This window comes from Leuciscus leuciscus (assembly GCF_965113295.1).
Source record: "Leuciscus leuciscus genome assembly, chromosome: 17".
Lineage (NCBI taxonomy): Eukaryota > Metazoa > Chordata > Actinopteri > Cypriniformes > Leuciscidae > Leuciscus > Leuciscus leuciscus.
Window position 1 is genome coordinate 8,647,965 of NC_138741.1, and position 23,872 is coordinate 8,671,836.

At 38.7% G+C, this 23,872-nt stretch overlaps 1 protein-coding gene across 1 annotated transcript; it reads right to left on the reverse strand.

Moving 5' to 3' along the window:
• Window positions 1-402: 402 nt before the first annotated feature.
• tmem179ab (transmembrane protein 179a-B) lies at window positions 403-10,517 on the reverse strand. The gene is made up of 4 exons (XM_082143349.1): window positions 10,149-10,517; window positions 8,143-8,280; window positions 7,685-7,763; window positions 403-4,569 (listed from the first exon to the last, which is right to left on the reverse strand). Exons 1-4 carry the CDS (start codon window positions 10,448-10,450, stop codon window positions 4,387-4,389), a joined length of 702 nt encoding a protein of 233 aa, XP_081999475.1. The 5' UTR covers window positions 10,451-10,517; the 3' UTR covers window positions 403-4,386.
• Between the last annotated feature and the right edge of the window lie 13,355 nt (window positions 10,518-23,872).

Genomic DNA, 23,872 nt, shown 5'->3' on the forward strand with positions numbered 1-23,872 from the left:
TGCAGATGACACTTTTAGACACACGCATATCGCATGTGCTTATAGAATGTTTAAATGCATGGCTGGATCAATTCCTGCTAGTGTTGTACTTTGCATTCTTAGCTTAAAATATTTACCTCACTATTTTGTCATAAGATACAAATATCAATATAAGGGCTTTCTGATTCAAAGGGTGAATTTAGGAACCCGTTGCACTTAATGTCTTGTATTACACGAATAAAGACAGGATTATATTGTAGATCTATTTATGCTCCAACCTATTCAAGAATGGATTTATTTTCATGCCAGCTTCAAAAACATCTTAATGTTTTGGTGTCGTTTTATTTTAATTAAATATTAGATCAATGACAGTATCTAGTCATTTTTTGTGCAAATGCAATTAAAACATATTAAAATATTAAAAAAATATTAAGAATGCAGTTACATTACATATTGACTTGAATATACATTTTGTTATTGGTTAAGTTTGTACAATGTCATGTAGTACAACTCCCCGAAACCTTAATGATATTTACTGAATGAATACTTCATTGGAATTAAAAAAAGAACAGTATATTTAAATGATTTTTTTTAAGTAATGATTAAAATGGTGTACACTCGTCTGAGGAAAATGTGTTGTTACTTTTTGCGTGATGGTTACACCACATGATCATTTTAATGTCAGTCAATATACACTTTTCTTGTAAATGTTATACGTTTCCAAACCATATGAAACCAACATGAACACAAAGAGTACATTTCTAGATTATTTTTTCAAACATGTTTACTTTTCTTTATCATGAACACTCTTATGCCATTGGATCAGACCCAAAATCAGTCGGGCTCTACAGAATGTGCACACCGTGTTCTCTATGAATCAATGTATCACAGCTTTTTAATGTCAGAAATTATTTCATTTATTTAATTTTTTTATTTTTAATGCACTTGCTGTACATAATGTGGTTGAATGTGTCTGTGGAATGTAAGACAATGCTATTTATTTTACTAATAATCAAATATGTTTAGAGTACAAATATGCGTTTTATGCATTATCAACATGTATTAACAGAATGACACTAATCATTGTTAAAGAATATATTATATATAATGTACATGTGAAAAGAGAAGAACTGGCACAATGACGACACCTTTAGCATTTATCTACTTTACGAGTTGAAACGAAGGGCAAAGTTGTTAAGCACAAACGTTTCCATCTGCCACAAATTCTCCCCGAAAAGAGATACAAGACTGTTCAAGGATGAGTTGGCCATATTTTGTCTCATGCACTGCCAGATTTAACTGGCAAATGAAAGAATGCCATTTTAGAGAGTTGAATTCTTTATGACGGCCGCAACATTTGAGTTTATATTTTACATGAACCTGTACCAGCATCTTGGCCTAAGCCTATGGTGCATTTATTTGTTTTACTCTGTTTTGTATAAGAATTTTCTTTTTCTGTCTTTTTTTTTTTTACTATTCCACTTAAGTTTTACACTTTTAGTCTTTTAATATTCCATTATAGCAGCAGTCTCTATTTTCTAGTTTTTGGGTAAGCATTTGAGCGAAAAATCGAATTACAATAGTCTTTGGATTCTGGTGTCAAAAATAAGTTGTCATACTTAATATTTTCTCCATTAGCAACCAATTTGGCATGTATTGCTATAGTAAATAAGGAGATATTAGGCAGAATGGCAGCCTTAGTCACACACACACTCAAAAACTTGGGGTCAGTAAGATTTGTTAATACTTTTTTCATAATGGGTGCATCAAATTGATCAAAAGTGACACTAAGGATAGTTTCCACAGAAATATTAAGCAGCACAACTGTTTGATAATAATAAGTAATGTTACGTAAGCATCAAATCAACATATTAGAATGATTTCTGAAGGATCATGTGACACTGAAGACTGTAATAATGGAATAATTCAGCTTTGTATCACAGGAATAAATTACATTCTATAATATATTAAAATAGAAAACAGTGATATTAAATTGTAATATTATTTGTAATAATTATTCACAATATTACTGTTTTATGGTATTTCTGATCAAATAAATGCATCTTTGGTGCATATGAGAGCTTTCTTTCAAAATCATTGCTTACCAAACCCAAATATAACTTTTTTTTTATTTATTTTTTTTATATTGATTGAAAATACAATTGGATTAAATTCATCAGTGCAAGTGACAAAGAGAAACAAGTTAAAGGTGTACAAATCATCTGTGACCTGCATCAAATCACTGTGAGTTACTTGGATAAAAGCGCCTGATGTTGTCAGACACAGAACAAATGTTTTATTATATGGGTGTCATTTACATTATGTATTATTTGCTATTTATATGTGCATTGTGCACTGATTATTAAATGTATGCAACAGACAGTTAATTGGCACACTTGCTTAATGTACCCGTTTGATGGGTATTCAGACGACAAAAGGGAACTCAACTAAATATGTTGTACTGTTGGGCCAGCCAATCACAGAAGCAATAAAATTGCCCCAGGTCCAGTACATGCTCCTTTTCTGTAATGTGTATTTCAATAGAGGTGCTTTTTGGCAGTATATTCACTGCTTTTCTTTTTCCTTTCTTTTGTTTCAAAAATGTAAATATTAAAAACCAAACAGAGCTTTAAATGGTCATTAGTTTAAAGACTGAATTTTATTTCATGATCAGAAAAATCACCAATTGCTTTGTATTTTCATCCTCATTGCTGTTTATACTGCTATCACTGCTTTTATTAAATAAAAGCCCTAAAACAAGTATAGGCCTATAATGTCGAAGAGATGTGTTCACACTATGACACAATAAATAAAAATGATGCACAAAACAATGTCTGCATAATTTTTTGTGGGCCTGAGTGTGTTACAGAATTACAGCGAATCACGACTCATGCTCACACACCATTAACTAGCAAAACTAAAATATAATCCTATAAATCCTATAAATAAAAGGCATACATCAAAATTTATTCCAGCATGCGCAATAATACTTCAAAACATAGTGAACTATATGGAGTGTTATGGCATAAACTTTGTAGATTCTAGGAAAGTAAGTAAACTGAATGAAGCAAATCATTAAATAGTCCCTCCAAATCTCACATATTTCATCAGAGTGATGTCATGTCCTGAAGACAGTCACTTCAATATCTTTATAGAGCCTTCCTCTTCACCTGTGTATTTTTATAGCATATATGTACATGCAAGCATGTTTTAAATCCCTTTACATAGGAAAGATACTATCACAGTCAACATGATTATATATGTCTTACACATGGAGGCAGTACTGGAAGGGAATGATCTTTAAGTAAAGAAAACCTGAAATGGATCACACACACACACTTTAAATAGTGTTAACTCTAGTATTGCCTGAGCTACAATGTATGTACTAAATCCAACTCCTCAGCTAACGCTGATGGAATAGAGACTGACTGGAAGCTGTCGCTCATATCTAGAACTGATTTAAGGAAAGCATTTGGTTAAGAAAAAACATAATTGTCAGTAAGACTTTGATTGTATGTCACACAGGATTTATAAGAACATTTATTTAAGCACACTTCCTTAAAGGGATAGTTCATAAAAAAAGAAAATTGTCATAATTTACTTACCCTCATGTCATTCTAAACCCATTTCACTTTTGTTCATTTTGAAACACAAATTAAGAGATTTCTGTCCCTCCAATGAAAAGTTAATAAAGACACCATACAAGTAATCCATATGATTGCTTTATATGATTAATAGATTTAATTTAGGCTTTTATTTACATAGAAATTGACCAATGCACATACATAAATCACATCAAATATGGTCAACGGATCAAATGTGATGTGTGAGAACCAATTAGGTTTGCTTCTATTGATCATTTTTGATGTGCTATTATCAGTGTTTATAAAGTGATTATGTCTCTTTAAGAGACTTGGATTAATCTCTTAATTCATATGGATTACTTTTATACTGTTGTCATTAACTTTCTGAAGCTTTCGCTGGAGAGACAGGTTTAATTTAACATCTTTTGGAAAGGCTTATGTATTTGGCACAACATGATGGCAAGTAAATGATCACAGATTTTTCATTTTTGAGTGAACTATCCTTTTACATTATTCATGCTCACAGTTAATTTTGTTCAGGGTCTTGTGTTTTAAGCTCAACATCAAAAAATGTTGTGGGTAAATGATCTGTGACCTCAGTCCAAACAATCGAGTGCACATGAATGTCTATTCTCAGTCATCGTCCAATGTCAAATAAAATGTTCTTCAGAAGCATTTGGCTCAATTAAGCTCAACTGAGGTCAATCAAAAGTTGAGATACATCAACTAATGAGCCATATTTAGAAGCTTATGAATACATTTTACTTGACAGTACATTAATGGAAATGTTCTATAATAGTTGCGTTGCAAAATGTTGAGTTTATCATATCATGCCACTTTTCTCATCTACCACATCTGAGCACCGGCGTGATGAGCGTCCGAGTAGGAACTCTTTCTCGTGGATCAAGCTGTCGACCAGGTCCTCTTGACGGTAGTTATGGTAGACCTTCAGAAAGGCCATGACTGTGATACCCAGCCAAGTCAGCCAGGCCGCCCACAACCCAAACTAGAGGAAAGCAGAGGAGGCCTGACGGTTATATTCATGATAAAAATTGGTAATAAGCAGTGTGAAAAGCTACATTTATCAAAACAAACTTTGCAAGTTGCCTTATCTGGAAGTCTACAACAGTTTGAAGGTTAATAGAGAAACTTTCAGGTCCATCATCCAAAAGTCAATGGGTTTTTTGAATGGGATTTTGGTTAAATACCTGAAATAAGGTCTGTGGTTAAAACACCCTCAAGATATTTTCATATTTTATTTTAAGACTTTAAAAAAGACTTTTCGCTTTTCGTGTTTTTACTGTTATACGGTAAGAATCATAATTTTTTGTTAGCCACAGAGCTTATTTTCTTGAATCCAAAAGCCAATGGAAAAATCCGACTGGATGTTTGTCAAGAGGAGCCAGAATGATGAAAAGAAAAAGAATAAAAAACACTGGCCTACAATACCTCATCACTGCATCAGTCTATTGGAGTGGTTTGGTCTGTTTAAGGATAGGCCTTATAGTTAAATTATTTGAACAGTTTGATTTTTGAAAGAATGTCAGCTTTTACAGGAGGTTGCAAAAGTGTCTTAATTTCTTACTTGGTTGTTGTGAAAATGTTCTAGTGTTTGCAGATATCTCACTACGGGTACGTTTACATGACAACGATGAACTAAAAACGGAAACGTTTTTCCTTTGCATTATTCGCGTACAGACGACATTGTTGTCAAAACGATCCCGTTCACATGAATCCACGAAAACGATTAAAGACGCTGTATTATTCCAGGCCAGTAGATGGCGATGTCACTTTGTAAAGAAACACTACGCGCCTATAAACGGAACACGTAAAACACATGCGCATGACGTCACCATTCCACAAATTCACGTTTTTGTAGTTTACAAAGATATGGAGCTTATAATATGACAAAATGATTTGAATTTGAATTGTGTAAATTTGAATTATTTGCAAGTGTAATCTAACAAAATTGAATTTTAGGTGGTAGTTTAAATAGTTCTGAATTTGATTTTTTTTAAACGAATATTGAACGTTTGAAATTTAACAAATTGAAATGTTTTTATGGCTGAATTTTATAGACATGTATTTTCAAACAGCTAGTTTTTTTTGTTCTGAATTCGTATAGTGCAAATATTCAGTTTAAAAAAATACAGATTCAAGTTTTCAAGATGAAGAAATGAAGAAATTCGGAACTTCAAATTCAGTTTTCTAAAATTCAAGTTCAAAAATTCAGATCTTACAGAAAGTAGGTCACAGGTCATCCACAGGGAAGAGTAAAGGATCTGTTTGGAGTAGGACTGTGTGTGGCACAGCTTGCCCTTCATATTGTACAACAGACCAATTAAATTATGCAGAATAACTTTTTATATGTTTGGTTGACTGTGTTTCATTTTGATAATGAGCAGTCTGCGATATGAAGCAACGCCAGAACTGATATCCTACTATGTTGTGTGAGAGCGCGATGCGCGAGCGCCATCACTTGGATTTGTTCCACTGCTGGGAAATAACTTAATACTCTGTTATTTAGTCATACAGATAATATGACATCATCCGAAACAGTAAAATGTATATTTTTATTTGTGTACATTCAAAATGACTACAAAATATCATGCCATTGAAAAATAAATAAAACAACATGATGCGCTGCTTTAGCGCGTCTCGGTCTCTTTAGATCTTTCTGGCGCTCACCAAAAATGAACCAAAATACAGAGAATAGCCTTCTTGGCGAGCCTACTTTTGAAAGTCAACATTTAGATTATTTAACGTTAATGCATTATATATGCCTGAGTCACTTTGGAATAAATCACAGCGTGTGTCATGATAAAACGTGACTTAGCCTATACAGTCGAGAAAATAGGCTATAGGTTATAGCAAATTCAGACCAACTGCTGGTCTACACAGAGAGAAAGCCCTGTCTAAGCTCTTCTGTTGTGCCGAGCCATTCGTTAGTCTAGTTGTTTGATGAGAAAATTAAATGTAGCCTATAGTTGCAATACACGCGTTTTGTAAGCTCCGTGCAACTGCTGCAGCGGACTATTATTACTAGAATATTAGAAGAAATCTAATACTCAAGCTGTTTTCTCATTTTTCTACTCTTAATATTAAATAAAAAAACGACTGAACGAAAGATACACGGATTCTCTTGAACCACCACCGCGTTTGCGGCAGAAAACTACTGCAGTGCAGCCAAAATGCTCTGTTCGACTTATCTGAGATCCTTTACTCTTCCCTGTGGATGACCTGTGACCTACTTTCTGTAAGATCTGAATTTTTGAACTTGAATTTTTGAACTTGAATTTTAGAAAACTGAATTTGAAGTTCCGAATTTCTTCATCTTGAAAACTTGAATCTGTATTTTTTTAAACTGAATATTTGCACTATACGAATTCAGAACAAAAAAAACTAGCTGTTTGAAAATACATGTCTATAAAATTCAGCCATAAAAACATTTCAATTTGTTAAATTTCAAACGTTCAATATTCGTTTAAAAAAAATCAAATTCAGAACTATTTAAACTACCACCTAAAATTCAATTTTGTTAGATTACACTTGCAAATAATTCAAATTTACACAATTCAAATTCAAATCATTTTGTCATATTATAAGCTCCATACAAAGAGACGATAATGGTATCGTTTTCAAAAACTTGCACTTTGAATCCCGTTTACAAAAGTTTGTGTTTTCAGGCAACCAAAACGCCATTGTCGTGTAAATGAACGGCCAAAAGTTTTACGTTTTTAGTGTACTACATAAATTTGTTAAAAGTTTGTTTCACAAAAAAAATTACATTCTGTCATATTTACTCTCATTTCATTCTAAATTTGTATGACTTTATTTCTGTGGAACACAAAACAAGTATATTTTGAGAAATCAGTGTATCTCAAGTTCCATCTACAATGGAAATCAATCTTATTATCTTATTATTCATATATTATTTTGTGCTCCGCAGAAGAACAAAAGTCACACAAGTGAATAAGTGTAATTGTGTGAGTGAGTAAAATGTGAGTAAATTTTTTAGATGAACTATCCCCTTAAGACAACATAATGAACCGTGTTGATATATACAGTAAAGCACTCATGTAGTCATTTTACATTTTAGTTTGTATTCTTAATTGACCAACCTGTGCTATGGCAAACTGGTCATAAAAAGCAGAGTTGTCCAATCCTAGTTCAAGATCAGTGTCCTGGAGATCCTCACAGCTAGAAATGAACAGTAGTCATTGTTAGAAATCATTCACAGATTCTTGAAGAATCAACATTTATTGAGAGGATTCTGTTCATAAAAACTTGAAGAACAAAGCCACTTGTTATACAAACTCGGGGTTTATATTCAAATACTGTAGCAGTTTATGGACACTGAAACATGACTGAACTTTAACAGTCACTGAAGTGAACTGAGCCCAAAAGCCCCTGGCTAATTTCAATGTCACTAAACCCTCCTCTGACAGAGAAAAAAAGGCCCACACAATTAATTGGGGCTCTTTCCACGCTATAAAGGCAGTCTGAAAACATAAATCTCACATTGTTTTAGTGTTTTTTTATCTACATACATACAGGCTTAACTGAACATCATGCTTACCTGCTGGGCATACTGCCTCCTTCTGTGATGGCATCACACCATAGGTTGAAACCCACACTTACTATTGTGCTGGACAGGAATACAGCAAACACTACGAATGTGCTGATGAGCAGGTTTAGGAAGGCATTGAAGATTGAGCTATATAAATAGGAGAGAGATAGTTTACAAAAGTCATTGTTTACACACTCCTGTCATTCTAAACATGTACTATTTTTTTCTTCTGTGAAACACAAAAGAGGATATTTTGCTCTTTTCCATAAAATGAAAGGACAGTTATTCACACTGTTTAACTCCAAAATGCACAAAAAAGCTGCAAGCACCCCATACAACTTCTATTCCAAGTGTCCTGAAGATATATATATATATATATATATATATATATATATATATATATATATATATATATATATATATATATATAAATTAAAAAGACTGAAATCTCAATTAAGCTTGCTTGTCCAATTAGCCATCCCAGACAGCAACATAGTGTCTGCCCACATCTGGTACACATGGATTCCACACGGCCCGAATGTGGGCCGGATCTGGGCCGACACTGTGTTGCTGTCTGGGATGAGATGTGCAAGAACAAATGATGTTTGACACCATTGGCACAAAGCATCTTGATGTATATTTTTTTTCCTCACATAAAAGACCTGGAGAACATGGACAACTTCTAGGGTACTTTTACCATAAATCCCCATATACTTGTACTTTTCCATTACATGGAAAAAAGCAGCTCTGACATTCTACCAAACGTCTCTTTTTGTGTTACATGTAGGAAACAAATATGGGTTTCAAATATGTTAATAGGTGGTTTACAAAAAAAAAAATCCATTGTTATTTTTAATGAAAAAGGTTGTTTATGAAAACCTCTGAAAACAGTTTTTTATGTAAAGGACTTGGGATGGTTTTGCTGGTTTTCGTTTACACACATTTTTGTAAGAAAAATATCCAAATATATCTTTATAAACTATAAAGTTATACGGCCGTACGTTAGTCTAGTTCCGGCGGAAGAGTGACCTCTGACCCGACGCATGACGTATTGACGCAGAGGATAGATCAAAACAAAACACCAGTCATGAATTAGAAGTCTTAAATGATCATTTTTAAAGAGAAATGTCAGAGGAGGTTGAGTTTGTTGCCCAGAACTATTTGTTTGAACCGCGAGAGGCGTCTACTCTCACCTAAGCTAAAGCTACTCCTAGGTCATACACCAGTACTCAACTCTCTCGTGAACGCGAGGACGGCCGTTCCAGGAATCTAGCGATTAAAGTTTATAAAGTTATAATTATGGATATTTTTTCTTACAAAAACGCATCGCTTCACTTCAGAAGACCTTTATTAACCCCCCGGAGCTGTGTGGATTACTTTTATTATGGATGGCTGCACTCTTTTGGGCTTCAAATTTTTTTTACCATTCACTCCCATTATAAAGCTCGAAAGAGCCGGGATATTTTTTTTAATATAACTCCAATTGTGTTTGGCTGAAAGAAGAAAGTCATATACACCTAGGATCAATTATAGGATAATTTTTGGGTGAAAACCCTTTAAGTATACTGTAATTTAGTTATATCCTACTATTAAAAGAGTAGGATGTTTAGCATGTCTATTAAAAGTAAACCACATGGCCTTTGATGCCAGGCTAGAGACTAAAATCAGACAGCAATAATTAATCAATATAATCTCAATCAGTATGCAAATTCATTTAATGACTTTTTAACTTTTCTGTGACTAAATCATTCAAATGTATTATCACTACCAGCTCAATTATACTTTATTAGGCCATAAAACCTACATTATAAAACCATTCATAATCACAGATAGTATCAGTTTGTTATGATATTGAACAATTGTCCCATAATAAAATATTAAACGTAAGTAATATGCTGCTATGGCATCACATAACTGCATCCATGCTTCCCAATCACCGCACTTGCACGGGTTTAATAGCTTACACGTGAGACATCAAATTCACAAGTTAAACGATGAAATGAAGAATCACTCACTCATCGTGGCCTTTGCAGATGAAGAGCAGCAGCCTCCACGCTTGCACGGAGGCCAGGATGAGGGACGCGATGGCGACTGCGGTGATGAAGCTGCAGGAGGACTGAGGTCCCCATTCCTCAATGATGAAGCGCTGCTTAGACACCGTGATGTTCTCATTCTGCCACATACCCCGCGTAAAAAGCAGACATTTTCCACGAAAATCCTCCGTGTTTTCCGACAGAGGTACTATCGCTATAAAGCCAAAGACGAAGGCTAAAAAATAAAGGATGCATTGCGCAAATATTAAATTATCCATTGGCATTTTGTCCGAGCTGTGTTGTCGGTGCGGCTCGAGCTCTCTCTCGCGCTGCTGCGGCTGCGCAGTCGGACTCTGCAGCACAGGCGAGCAGAGATACAGCTGAGGGCATTTTTGGACAAAATAGAATCAGAACCCCACAACACTTATTACTAGTAGTAGTTTTTATGGCTAATCAATACAAAATGCAAAAAAAAAAAATCGGGTAACACGTTTAATACACTTACTACTGTACATTATTACATTAACAAATCATTAGGCCTACCTATAAGTCAGACAGTTTTATTAGCGTAGGGCTTTTAACAGTAGGCCTGCTTATGGTTTCAAGAATAGGCAGCTTTACAGTAGTTTAAAAACAAAATTCGACTTATTTTTAAATAACACTGAAAGGTTAAGTCAAATGTAAGCTTTTTTGTGACTATTTATTATGGCAATCATCTAGACACAGACACTAAAATAAACATTAATTCAAATATTCATTTAATATATATTACATTACATTATTCAAAAATTGCACATAAAAATACAAAACCAGTTTACAAAGCATGACAGAGCAAAAATCAAGCTATATTAACTCTATTCAGTTTGCCAATGCTCTGAATCAGAACAGACCTGTGTTCCTTTTGACATGATGACAAATGTGAACTCCATTAACACAGTCTTCTGGCTTCCGGCTTCAAGAATACTACACAATACTAATTCAATGAAAGGTCTGAAAATGAAAATTGTTCATTTGAGAAATATGGTAGATGCATTCATCTTTGTGTTCCACACAAGGTAAAAAGAATAAATGCTGAATAGCTGTAAAAAATGAAAGGATGCACCAGGACTGGATTTTATCATATTAGTTCATTAATATTAATATAAATTAATACAATTAATAAAACAGTGCAGTATATATACCTTCTTTTTTTTTTTTTCTGACCCCAAGACTTAACTCAATTACACAATTCTCCAGCTGTGATCCTTGGACAGCCTTTGGTAATCTATAAGTTTAAGTGCCTGAGCTTGACCAGAGTATATTTCTGAGTCTGCTGCTATAGAAATACTTCTTTAAATTTACAAACATATTTATTTATTACCTCAAATGGTGCTGCGTAACAGGAAAGACCCATGTAGTCATGGTCAGAATTATTGGTACCCTTAAATATGATCAAAGATGCCTGTGAAAATAAATCTGCGTTGTTCATCCTTTTGATCTTTTATTCATAAAATTTGCAGAAATATAACCTTTCATTGAAGTAAAAGAATTGAAAGTGTGGGGAAAACCCTTATGGTTATGAAGCTTAAACATTTTTCAAAAGACAAATAAAAAAAACATTTCAATTAGGAAAAGGAAAGATTTATTTCCTTTATTTATTTATTTTTGATTTATTTCGAAAAAAAATTCTTTTCTTTTTCAGTTTTTGTTAGAAGTTAACAGAAAGAATAAGTATAAAAGAAAAATATGATTGTACTAGCCTATGTACAATAGTTCATATTTTATCCAAGACATGAAAATGTACTGCATAACAGTAGATACATAAAGCTTTCTTAAGGCGCAGAAGGAAGTCCAGTGAGGTGCTTGCTCAGCATTTGAGAGTCACTCGGCACTGTACTGTACTGTACTGTACACGCTTCAGCTGTTTTATACAAAGTGGATTTGTGAGGCGCAGAGCAGCCAAGAAACCATTCTTGCAGAACGGCAACAAGCAGAGGAAATTACTGTATGTGGGTCCATTTACCTTTGAGTAACAGCCAGTGCCAGAAAGTCCATTGAAGCAATGAGTGCAAATAAGTGAAACGGTTGGTTACAAAGAGGCCTTCTGTAAAGTGCAGTGAAAGCACTGTCACTGCCTGTACAGTAAGAGCATCATAACATAAACAATATTGTGTTATCACTTGGACAGGACAATAAGAAACTATTTTAGATAGTGTTTTTAAACTGTAAAAAAAATTACCTAACTTTTTTTTTTTTAAGTATAATCAACTTGGTTGTAAAAGTAACTTCAACTTAAATTTTGATTGAATCCCGTATAACTTATTTTATATTTAAAAAAATAAAATAATAATTGTTAGAGTTATTACAAGAGATAATCTAAAAACATAAGTTGCCATGACTGATTGATCATTTACAGTGTACAAATAATATGTGACCCTGGATCACAAAACCAGTCACAAGTCGCACGGGTATATTTGTGGCAATAGCAAACAATACATTGTATGGGTCAAAATGATTCTTTTATGCCAAAAATCATTAGGATAGGGGAGCGCGGGGCACAACCTAACGCGGGGCTAGTTGTAACACGCTTGTTTTAAATACTTCCGCACATGCTTGGATGACGAAACTTTGTGTATTTACTATTTGCCATATCAACACTATATAGAAAAAAAAATTCCGCCAAATTTTTTTTTTTTTTGGAAGATATCCATAGACATTTATTAAACCATAGCAAAAGTAAATTTCTTACTTAAGTTAATTTTTCATCTCTATTTTTTGTGTTTCTTTAAAATAAGACAAATCTGATATTATTTTAATCTCCAAGATGTTATTTAACAGTTGAGATAGTTATTTAATGCTTCGCTAACTAGCAGAAGACACTAGCAGGGTTTAAATCCCAGTTGTGCAGGCGGGGGCATGTTGTCACACTGCGTTACAATGTGCCCCTATTAGAAATATGCTATTATATTCTATACTTTTATTAATTTTATTGGGAAAACGTGAGAAAAAGGTGAATAAAGACTGAGAGTCAATGTTCAGAAATTACTAATTATTTATTTGTTTTGAACTATGTTGTATAGCTGTGTTTTCATGTGTTCGTAGTCAAAACTCAAAAATTTGTTTATATTTAATTATTAAAAATTGCCATTATTTTATATGAAAAAGTTTTTTAATTGTATTTTATTTAGAAAATATTTTAGTTTGTTTTGTATATATTTTTTATTAGATCAGATTACATTTTAAGCTGTCATAATATGTTATGTTAAAATGTGCCCCACACATGTTACAATGTACCCCACCTATGGGGCATGTTGTCACATTTCACTTCCATTCTTTCGGGGTATGTCAAGAAGAAAGTATATAGCCTACTGTATTAATAAAACAAAACCACATAATTGTACTAGACATGTGGGAAATTAATGTGGGAAAAAATAAATACTCTGAACCATAAGTAGATTTACACAAACTGAGAAAGTCAAAAAGCGTTAGGTTGTGCCCCGCTCTCCCCTATTAAGTAAAGATCATGTTCCATTAAGATATTTTGTAAATTTCCTACCGTAAATATATAAAACATTTATGTTTGTGAGCCTAAGCTAGGCTACTATATTTTAATCAAATAAATGCAGGCTGGGTGAGCACAGAGACTTATTTCAAAAACATTTAGAAATCCAACTGACACACACACAAGTTTCAAGTTTTGAAAAATACAACAACAAACAGGAATATTGTAAAGTATTATAACAATTGAATTTATAATTATATAGGATTATGTAACGGTTCACAAAATCCACGGTTCAATCGCTGTCTGTTGCATTGAGACTCTGGTAGGGCTTTATTTTGAAATTCTCGTCAGCAAAATAGAGGGAAAACAAACCATATTGACCAAATTGTTTATAAAATGTAACTCACCATGTTAATTTATTGTTAATTTAACTGTTCCGTTCCGTTCGCCTTACATATTTAATAACCGTGACCTAAACATTACCTCCGCCAATAGCAGGCGCTTAGTAATCGTGACGTATGCCAATAGCAGCTGCAAAGCAGAAGCACTGTGGGAAATACCGACTGTTTGAACGAATAAACGTAGAATTTTTTGTTCTTATCGTGTTTAACACAATCTCTACTTGATCGCGCGAGGATATCCATCGTGAAAAATCGCAGCTTGAATTTCCAATTACCGTCGAAGAGAAAGACAGGTCCACTCTGCGGTATAAATAGCCGCCGCGCATCTTTTGCTATTGTTGTTGAATGCGAGCAGGGCTGATCCTAACCTATTGATCGCTAGATGGATCGACAGATCTGGGCGGGTGTATATACTTCCATCGTAGCACGACGATATTTTTTTCTTCTTTTTAAAGATAAATGTACATAGTCCAAAAAATCTATACTGTACACCAGTGGTCTCCAACATGGTAGCCCGCATGGAGTCTCTGAGTCGCCCGCCGAGCACGTTCTATAAACAGCCTGAATTGTAATCTTTCATTTTCTTTTCTTTTCTTTTTTTTTTTCATGATAATTACATCAAATGAGAAAATAACTATTGGTGACATTTCATATAACATTAAAACACAATAAAACCATTCAATCGTTTTAAATATTTAGAATCTGCACGTCGAGACCAGCTTTTCACGAGCTTCAGTTCTTCAGTTCACAAGCAACGCTTCTCTGCTATATTTGCCTTCTAATCGATTCAATCCAGGCAACTTGATGAAACACTGCCCTCAAATGTTAACCTGGAGTCTTGCAAACTTAAAATAAAACTAAAATAAACTAAAATAAACCTTTGTTTATAACTAGGCTAGGCTACTACAATAATAGCCTACATTTCATTTTTTATAAGGAGCGGTTTTTGTTTTATATGCTGCTATAAGAAGACACCCCAGAAGATGGGTCAAGTATAGCTCCATCATTGTTCAAAGTAAAAAAAGATCATACTTGATGATGTTAGTTTGAATTTAAAAAAAATCAAAAAAAAAAAAAAATCAAGGGAATTTCTCTGGCATTTCTTTTTCTTTTTTTGTATCGAAAACGTACCGAACCGTGTCTGTCACCACTGTATCGTATTGAACCGAACCGTGAATTTTGTGAAACGTTACATGCTATATAATTATAAATTAAATTGTTATAATATTTTACAATATTACTGTTTGTTGTTGTATCTTTCAAAACTTGAAACTTGTGTGTGTGTGTGTGTGTGTGTGTGTGTGTGTGTGTGTGTGTGTGTGTGTGTGTGTGTGTGTGTGTGTGTGTGTGTGTGTGTGTGTGTGTGTGTGTGACACAGAAGTGGCATCAGATCTGGCATTATTATATTTTCACTGCATTTACAATTGCATAAATAAAGCTATGAGATCGTTAAAATTAGAAATCAAAAAAAAAAAAAAACTTTGAATATATGTTCAAATAGAAACTGTTATTTAAAATTGTAATAATATATCACAATACTGTTGTTTATAGCCTACTATATTTTAATCAAATAAATGCAGGCTGGGTGAGACTTATTTCAAAAACATTTAAAAATCCAACTGACACACACACACACACACACACACACACACACACACACACACACACACACAGGTTCCTAACCGACGACGAGGACTGGACAGAGCAGCCATCAAGTGTTAGACACTGAAACACACACTCACTCACTCACACACACACATACACACACACACACACACACACACACACACACACACACACACACACACAGGTTCCTAACCGACGACGAGGACTGGACAGAGCAGCCATCAAGTGTTAGACACTGAAACACACACTCACTCACTCACTCACACACACACACACACACACACACTCACACACACACACACACACACACACACACACACACACACACACACACACACACACACACACAGGTTCCTAACCGACGACGAGGACTGGACAGAGCAGCCATCAAGTGTTAGACACTGAAACACACACTCACTCACTCACTCACTCACTCACTCACTCACTCACTCACACACACACACACACACACACACACACACACACACACACACACACACAGGTTCCTAACCGGCGACGAGGACTGGACAGAGCAGCCATCAAGTGTTAGACAGTATTCTGGATTATTACTTGAGGAAGTTTTTTGTCCAGTAATTAGAATCTCAGTTTTTTCAGAATTTAGTAGTAGGAAGTTGCTAGTCATCCAGTTTTTTATATCAGCTGTACATTAATTTAGTGAATTGGTAAGTTGGTATGTGTGGTTCAGCGCCTGTGGCCGACATACATGATTGTAGTTTGAATAAAGCTTTGTTTCATGTGTTGACTTGGGGAGACCGGGGACAGTTGCAACAGGGGATGGTTGCAACATGTCATTTTTCTCCAATCAGAAACAAGCTAGAGTGATGAAACTCATACTGCACATGCACAGTTAGACCCTCCCCCCACCAAGAAGACAGTAGACATATTCAACATCTGCTGCTGCATTTATTGAACAAAACTTGTTTTGGAGGTATGAAAGTACATTTTTTCATGAGATATATTTTTGTCATACTGTCCTGAAATTTTGTATGAATTAATCAAAACTTACTTCGTTTGAATTATTATTTTGTTGACTTCTAAGTGACATGGGTAGCATGTGTCAAAGTCAGTGTGTCTAGCAGGCGTATGATGTTCTGTCATGGCTGATAGGGTTGGGGACGGTTGCAACATGTTATAAATTGCATGTTTAATAAAAGTTTGTTGCATTGCAAATTGTTAAATTCTTCCTGTCTGACACTGAAATATGGAGAGATTGAATAGCATCTGTAACACCTGCACACTGAATCTATGTAGGCCTATGTTCTACACATGAACAAACAAAACTCAATAACGCCTCGGTTACGACTGTAACCTCGGTTCCCTGAAGAGGGAACGAGCGTTGCGTCGAGAAATGACGCTGTGGGAACGCTTTGCGTGATGACGTCTTGAAGCACATGTAAAATCAGTCCAATGGTGTGGCGGAACGTCAGAGGCGGGTGACGTCACGTACCAGGAAACTATAAAAGCCGGCCCAAAACAGAAAACGAAAGCTTCGTAAAAGTCTGAAGTCGAGCTGACAGGCATGAAGGAGATATGGCAGGGCGACGCAACGCTCGTTCCCTCTTCAGGGAACCGAGGTTACAGTCGTAACCGAGGCGTTCCCTTTCAAGGGAACTCCCGTTGCGTCGAGAAATGACGCTGTGGGAACGTCTATACCAACGCCTCCATAGCTACAAATGTCTGTCCTGTGTGAAATCCGTAGAGCAGCACTAGGAAGACAAAACATGAGACCCTGGAGCAGAGTCTAGATCCAGAGAGTAAAACCTGACGAAAGTGTGCGGTGAGGACCAGCCTGCCGCATCACAGACGTCCTGTAATGAAACTCCTGAAATAAGGGCCTTAGAGGCCGCCATACTCCTCGTCGAGTGCGACCGGACAGCCAAAGGAGAAGGCTGCCCAGCCGCCTCATAAGCAAGTGAGATAGCCTCGACCACCCACTTGCTCATCCTTTGCTTAGACACCGGGCCCCCTTTGTTAGGGGACCCAAAGCACACAAATAATTGATCACTTTTACGCCACAGGGCAGCTCTGTGGACGTAAGCGTCTAACGCCCGCACAGGGCAAAGCAAATTATTAGCCTCCTGGTCAGCATTTTGAAAGGGAGGAGGACAGAAGGCCTGCAGAACAACAGGTCTGACCACATTAGTGGGACCTTGGGGATATAACCCGGTCTCGGATGAAGGAACGCTTTAACCATACCCGGAGCAAACTCTAAGCATGACGGAGCCACCGACAATGCTTGAAGATCCCCTATTCTCTTGAGAGAAGAAATAGCCAGAAGGAAAAGAGCTTTCAGAGTAAGAAACTTCTCAGGAACCTCCTCAATGGGCTCAAAGGGGGCCTGGGATAAGCCTTGTAGCACAAAGGACAAATCCCAAGGTGGCACCCTAGAGCGAACTGCAGGCCTCAGCCTCCAAGTGCCACGAAGGAAACGAGATACCAGAGGGTCTTTCCCCACAGACATTCCACCCAAAGGAATGTGGTAAGCACCTATGGCCGCCACATAGACCTTTAAAGTGGACGGGGTCAGACCTGCAGTGAACCGTTCCTGCAGGAACTCCAGCACTGTACCAATTGGGCAGTGGACTGGGTCCAACCGACGGTCACTACACCAAGAAGTGAATACTCTCCACTTCAGGGCATAAAGTTTCCTCGTGGAGGGAGCTCTGGACTGTAGAATGGTCTCAACAACCTCGGTTGAGAGACCTGACTCTATGAGCTGGGCCCCCTCAGAGGCCAAGCCCACAGGGTCCACAGTTCTGGCCGAGGGTGAAATATCGAGCCCTCTGCCTGGGACAGAATGTCCCTCCTGACGGGTAACTCCAGAGGATGCCCGTCGAGGAGGGACACAAGATCGGGAAACCATACTCTGCCCGGCCAGCACGGGGCTATAAGAAGTAGATGGACCCGGTCCCTGCGAACTCTTTCCAGAACTCCCGGGAGCAGAGCAACTGGGGGAAAGGCGTACAGACGTAGCCTCGGCCACGTCTGTACCATAGCATCCAGTCCCAGAGGAGCTGGATGCGTGAGGGAGAACCAAAGTGGACAGTGAGACGTCTCTCGAGACGCAAACAGATCCACTTGTGCTTGGCCAAACTCCCTCCATATCAGCTCCACCACCTCGGGGTGGAGCCTCCATTCCCCGGGCCTCGGCCCCTGCCTCGACAGAGTGTCTGCTCCTATATTCTGTACCCCGGGGATGTAGGCTGCCCTGAGAGACAGCAACTTCCCCTGGGACCACAAGAGGATATGGCGTGCCAAGTTGGATAACGGGCGCGAACGCAAACCCCCTTGGTGGTTGATATAGGCGACTACCGATGTGTTGTCCGTATGTACTAACACATGGTGCCCCCTGAGATCTGTGATAAAGCTCCTCAGAGCCCGGAAGACAGCTAACATCTCTAGGCGATTGATATGCCAGGAACGATGATGGTCTTCCCACAGACCTTGAGACGAGCGACCCTCCAGGATCGCTCCCCAGCCCGTGAGGGAAGCATCCGTCGTTAGCAGTTTGCGACGACAAGGAGCTCCCAACACTGGGCCCTGGGACAGGAACCAAGGCTTCTTCCACATAACCAAGGCACGTAGGCATCGCCGCGTGACCTTGATTGTGCGAAATGGGTTGCCCCTCGGGGAAAACCCCCTGGTCCTGAGCCACCACTGCAGGGGCCTCATGTGTAGCAGTCCAAAAGGTATCACGTTGGAAGCTGCTGCCATGAGACCCAACAGTCTCTGGAACTGTTTGACAGTGAGTAGCTGGCCTAGCTTTACACTTTTCACAGCTGCAAGGATGGAATCTATCCGTGGCGGTGACAGGCGCGCCTGCATCGACACAGAATCCCAAACCACGCCTAAAAAAGTGGTCCTCTGAAGTGGAGAAAGCACACTCTTCTTGGCGTTCAGCCGTAACCCCAGCTCTTTCATGTGGGCGAGAACAACATCTCGATGTTGAACCGCCAACTGATGCGACTGAGCTAAAATCAACCAATCGTCGATGTAGTTCATGATGCGAATACCCTGGAGGCGCAGAGGCGCCAGAGCTGCATCCACGCATTTGGTGAAAGTGCGGGGTGATAAAGCCAGGCCGAATGGAAGAACTCGATATTGGTATGCTTTGCCCCCGAAAGCAAACCTCAGGAACTTCCAATGACACGGACGGATGGATATATGGAAATATGCGTCCTTGAGGTCTATCGTGACAAACCAGTCCTCGGACCTGATCTGTGGCACGATCTGCCTCAATGTTAACATTTTGAACTTGAGCTGCATGACTGACTCGTTCAGAACTCGAAGATCTAAAATGGGACGCAATCCCCCGTCCTTTTTTGGAACTATGAAGTACCGGCTGTAAAACCCGGTTTCCCTGCTGGAGGGAGGTACATATTCTATGGCCCCTTTCTCTAACAGAGTGTTCACTTCCTGTTCCATAACCAGAACCTGCTCGGGGCCCACCACTGTGGGCAGGACCCCCATAAACCGAGGTGGGCGTTTCTTGAATTGTATCTGATACCCTTTTTCCACGGTCTGCAGGACCCAACGAGAAACATTTGACAGTAGCTTCCACGCTGTCAAAGATTCTACTAGAGGTACCAGCCTCTCGAGACTGGTTTCTGGATTTTGTTGCTGTTGAGTAGTCTGTTCGACGCCCTGTAACGGCGAACCGGCAGGGAACGACCGAACAGACTGCTCTAGCACCCTCCTCAGAGGGGGCGGGCATCCCGAGGCCACTACGTTTCCGGGTGGACCTTGAGATATGTGCTCGCCGGAGACCGCTGCGCCCTGTAACACCAGAGGTGGCAGGGTTGGCAGAACGGTCCCCTGAGGGTACCGAAGAGAGACGGGCACCGTAAAAAGAGGTGTTAACCGCTCTGCTTCGGGGGGAACTACCCTCATTTGTCCTGGGTCCTCGGACGTCAGGACTTCTTCCCAGCAGCCTTCTTAGCAGTAATAACGGTCCTCAGATCCGTTCTACCCCTCGAAGACTGCTGGGTTTGAGCGCGCCCTCCGTGTCCCCGAGGTTTTTGTGGGGGAGCACGGGAGGAAACGCTCTGCTTCTGAGTGGCACGGTGCTCAGCGCTCTTTTTAGAGGAGTGAGGCTGCTCCCGCCCAGCAGCCTCATAGAAAGAACGGCGGGGGAGGAGTTTTTGCAATGCAGCTGCCTGTTTAGCAGCTTCCTGAGATTTAGCTACCGCACTGTTTACTGCATCGCCAAATAAACCCACAGTGGAAACCGGAGCATCTAAGAGAACATCCTTTTCTTTCTCTTTTATATCACTCAGGTTGAGCCACAGATGCCTCTCAGTGGCCACCAGGGCTGCCATAGACCGCCCGATTGATTTAGCGGTCTCCTTGGTGGCCCTGAGAGACAAATCTGTGGCTCTGCGTAGTTCAGCCACTGTATCGGGACCAATTCCCCCGCCCTCCTCTAAATCCCCCAATAATTCTGCCTGATAGGCTTGCATAATGGACATCGTATGCAGACACGCTGCTGCTTGACCAGCGGCTGCATAAGATTTATGAACCAGAGATGAAGTATATTTTACTGGCTTAGAGGGAAGTGAAGGAGCTTTCAGGGAAGATGCCGTTGCTGGAGAGAGATAGCTCGCAAGCGTCTCCTCCACCTTCGGCATCTCCCCATAACCATAATCTTTATATTTCTGAATAGATGAATAGTGAGATGTTTGTGGTGCATACACTCTGTATGAAACCGGTTTTCCCCACGATCTCGACACCTCGGTGTGGAGATCGGGGAAAAACGGAAGGCTTCTTCGCTGAGGCTGAGCACGAGATGGCAGGAAGCGTTCGTCGAGCTTACTTTTCGAACGAACGTCCTGCCTATCCTCTGGCCACTCAATAGATAGTCTGTCAACTGCTCTAGTAATAACATCGAGCAGTTCCTCAAACGCATGAGACTGAGGTGTCGAATCCTCAGACTCAGCTTCAATACTCACAACATCCAACTCCTCAGAGCTGGATAGTTGCAGTATTGGTGCCTCTATCGGGGGGGAAGAAACCGCAATGCGTGCTTCCACACCCTGATGAGAGGCACTGGATCTGTCAGATTGATGCTGAGATAAGGCAGAGCCCGTCTCAACATCCACTGACAGATCCATTTGCGAACCCCAGGTCTGAGATCGCCGCCGAGCCTCAGCCGCGGCGGGACCCGAGCCCTGGGGAACGTGGTCGGGATTGAACCGAGCCAAACGGGATCGGAGCGTACGCAATGGAAGCGCACAGCAATGCTCACAGTCACCACCCTCGAGTGCTGACTGGGCATGCTCCTCTCCCAAACAAACAACACAAAGAGTGTGTGTGTCACCTCCCGTTAAATAACGCGGGCAGGGATGGACACACACTCGATACTGCTGCTTGCTCGCCATAACTGAATCAATATATATATATATAAAGACAGACAACACCAAATAACAAGGACAGATTTCAACACAGAGCGCAACTGAAGACTCAGAAAGCTTTCGTTTTCTGTTTTGGGCCGGCTTTTATAGTTTCCTGGTACGTGACGTCACCCGCCTCTGACGTTCCGCCACACCATTGGACTGATTTTACATGTGCTTCAAGACGTCATCACGCAAAGCGTTCCCACAGCGTCATTTCTCGACGCAACGGGAGTTCCCTTGAAAGGGAACTGTTATTTGATAAATATGACTAAATAAATAAATAATAGGCTACAATAATATTATTGAAATAAATAATACTATAATATTATAGTAGGCCTAAAACCATTAATATTTTCAGAATTCTTTGCTCATTGAGACAAAAAGCTTAAGTTAATTAATTAAATTTAAGGTATTTTTAACATGTTGCAACCGTCCCTGGGTTGTGTTGCAACTGTCCCCTGGTTCGGGGTCAGTTGCAACATTTGACTTCTTCCATTCAAATAAATACTGTGAACGATATGTCATATATAATCATCTTTAAATGGTATGGGTAATTAGCAGACAGATGCAAGTTTAATATATACAAATTTGGTTGGTCTAGTCCAAATAGTCTCTGAGTAATTGAGAGAAATGCAAAAAGTGTTGCAACTGTCCCCGGTCTCCCCTATATGCATTTGTTTGCTGTGTGATGGTGACTTTCATTCATTCTTTTACTCATTTATTAATATTTCTCATTGTTGTCAGTAAATAAAATATAATTATTTAATTAATGCATTACAGTTTTTTTCGATTGCTAAACGACAGTGAGCACAACTGGAGTCACATGTGCAAAACTCTAACTACAGTCTGCACAGCAGCAGTTCATGTGGACCAAACTCTAGTTCGTTTTTCATTGCTTGAACACAGTTTTCAAAACTCGACACACTTATCCCATGACTTTAATCACAACCTGCACAACACTGTGGATTTACAGCACTTTGTTCAAATGCTAACACACTGCTGTCAAAACTGTGAACCACACATTCAAAACAGAATAGATTTCAGCCTTGTGCCTTTCAAACACTGCTGACTGCAATTTCAGCTGAAAGGCTAAGCAGATGTCTTGTTTTAGACTTGTTAGTGAACACACACACACACACACACACACACACACACACACACACACACACACACACACACACACACACACACACATATATATATATATATATATATATATATATATATATATATATATATATATATAGGTAGAGCTCAGAAAGACTAATTTTGGAAATGGAACAAGGAAGACGGGTTGGTGGAGGGAGAAGGGTGGCAGGGAGAGGGCGGATGCGTGCCGGATGTGAGGACACGAGTCCAGAGGACTGCCAGGGATGGATAAGGCACTCCAGAAGGTTCTTCCCCAGGTGCATGGCAAGAGAGAACATTAGATGTGATGTTGATGAAAACCTGTGGCCTGATGCTAGAGAGAGGCAGGATTAGCCCCTCAATTACAGTTTTTCTCAGTCGCTTTGGTGCATTTCTCACATCACTATTTACATTTGCACAACAGTTAGTTCAACCTCCACAACATTTAGTCATTTGTGCACATCATAGTAGCAGTTTCTCATTCCTTCCAACAATTTGCAAATGCTTTTGGACATGCATCAATTGCTTTCATACAACTCTCCGCTGTTTTATAACATTATCATTTGCTTATGTCATGTCAGTCAAAATTAGCTATACTTGTGAGTGCTGAATAGTCATTCCATATAAAACGAATAGTCCTCATTTCATTGCTTGAGT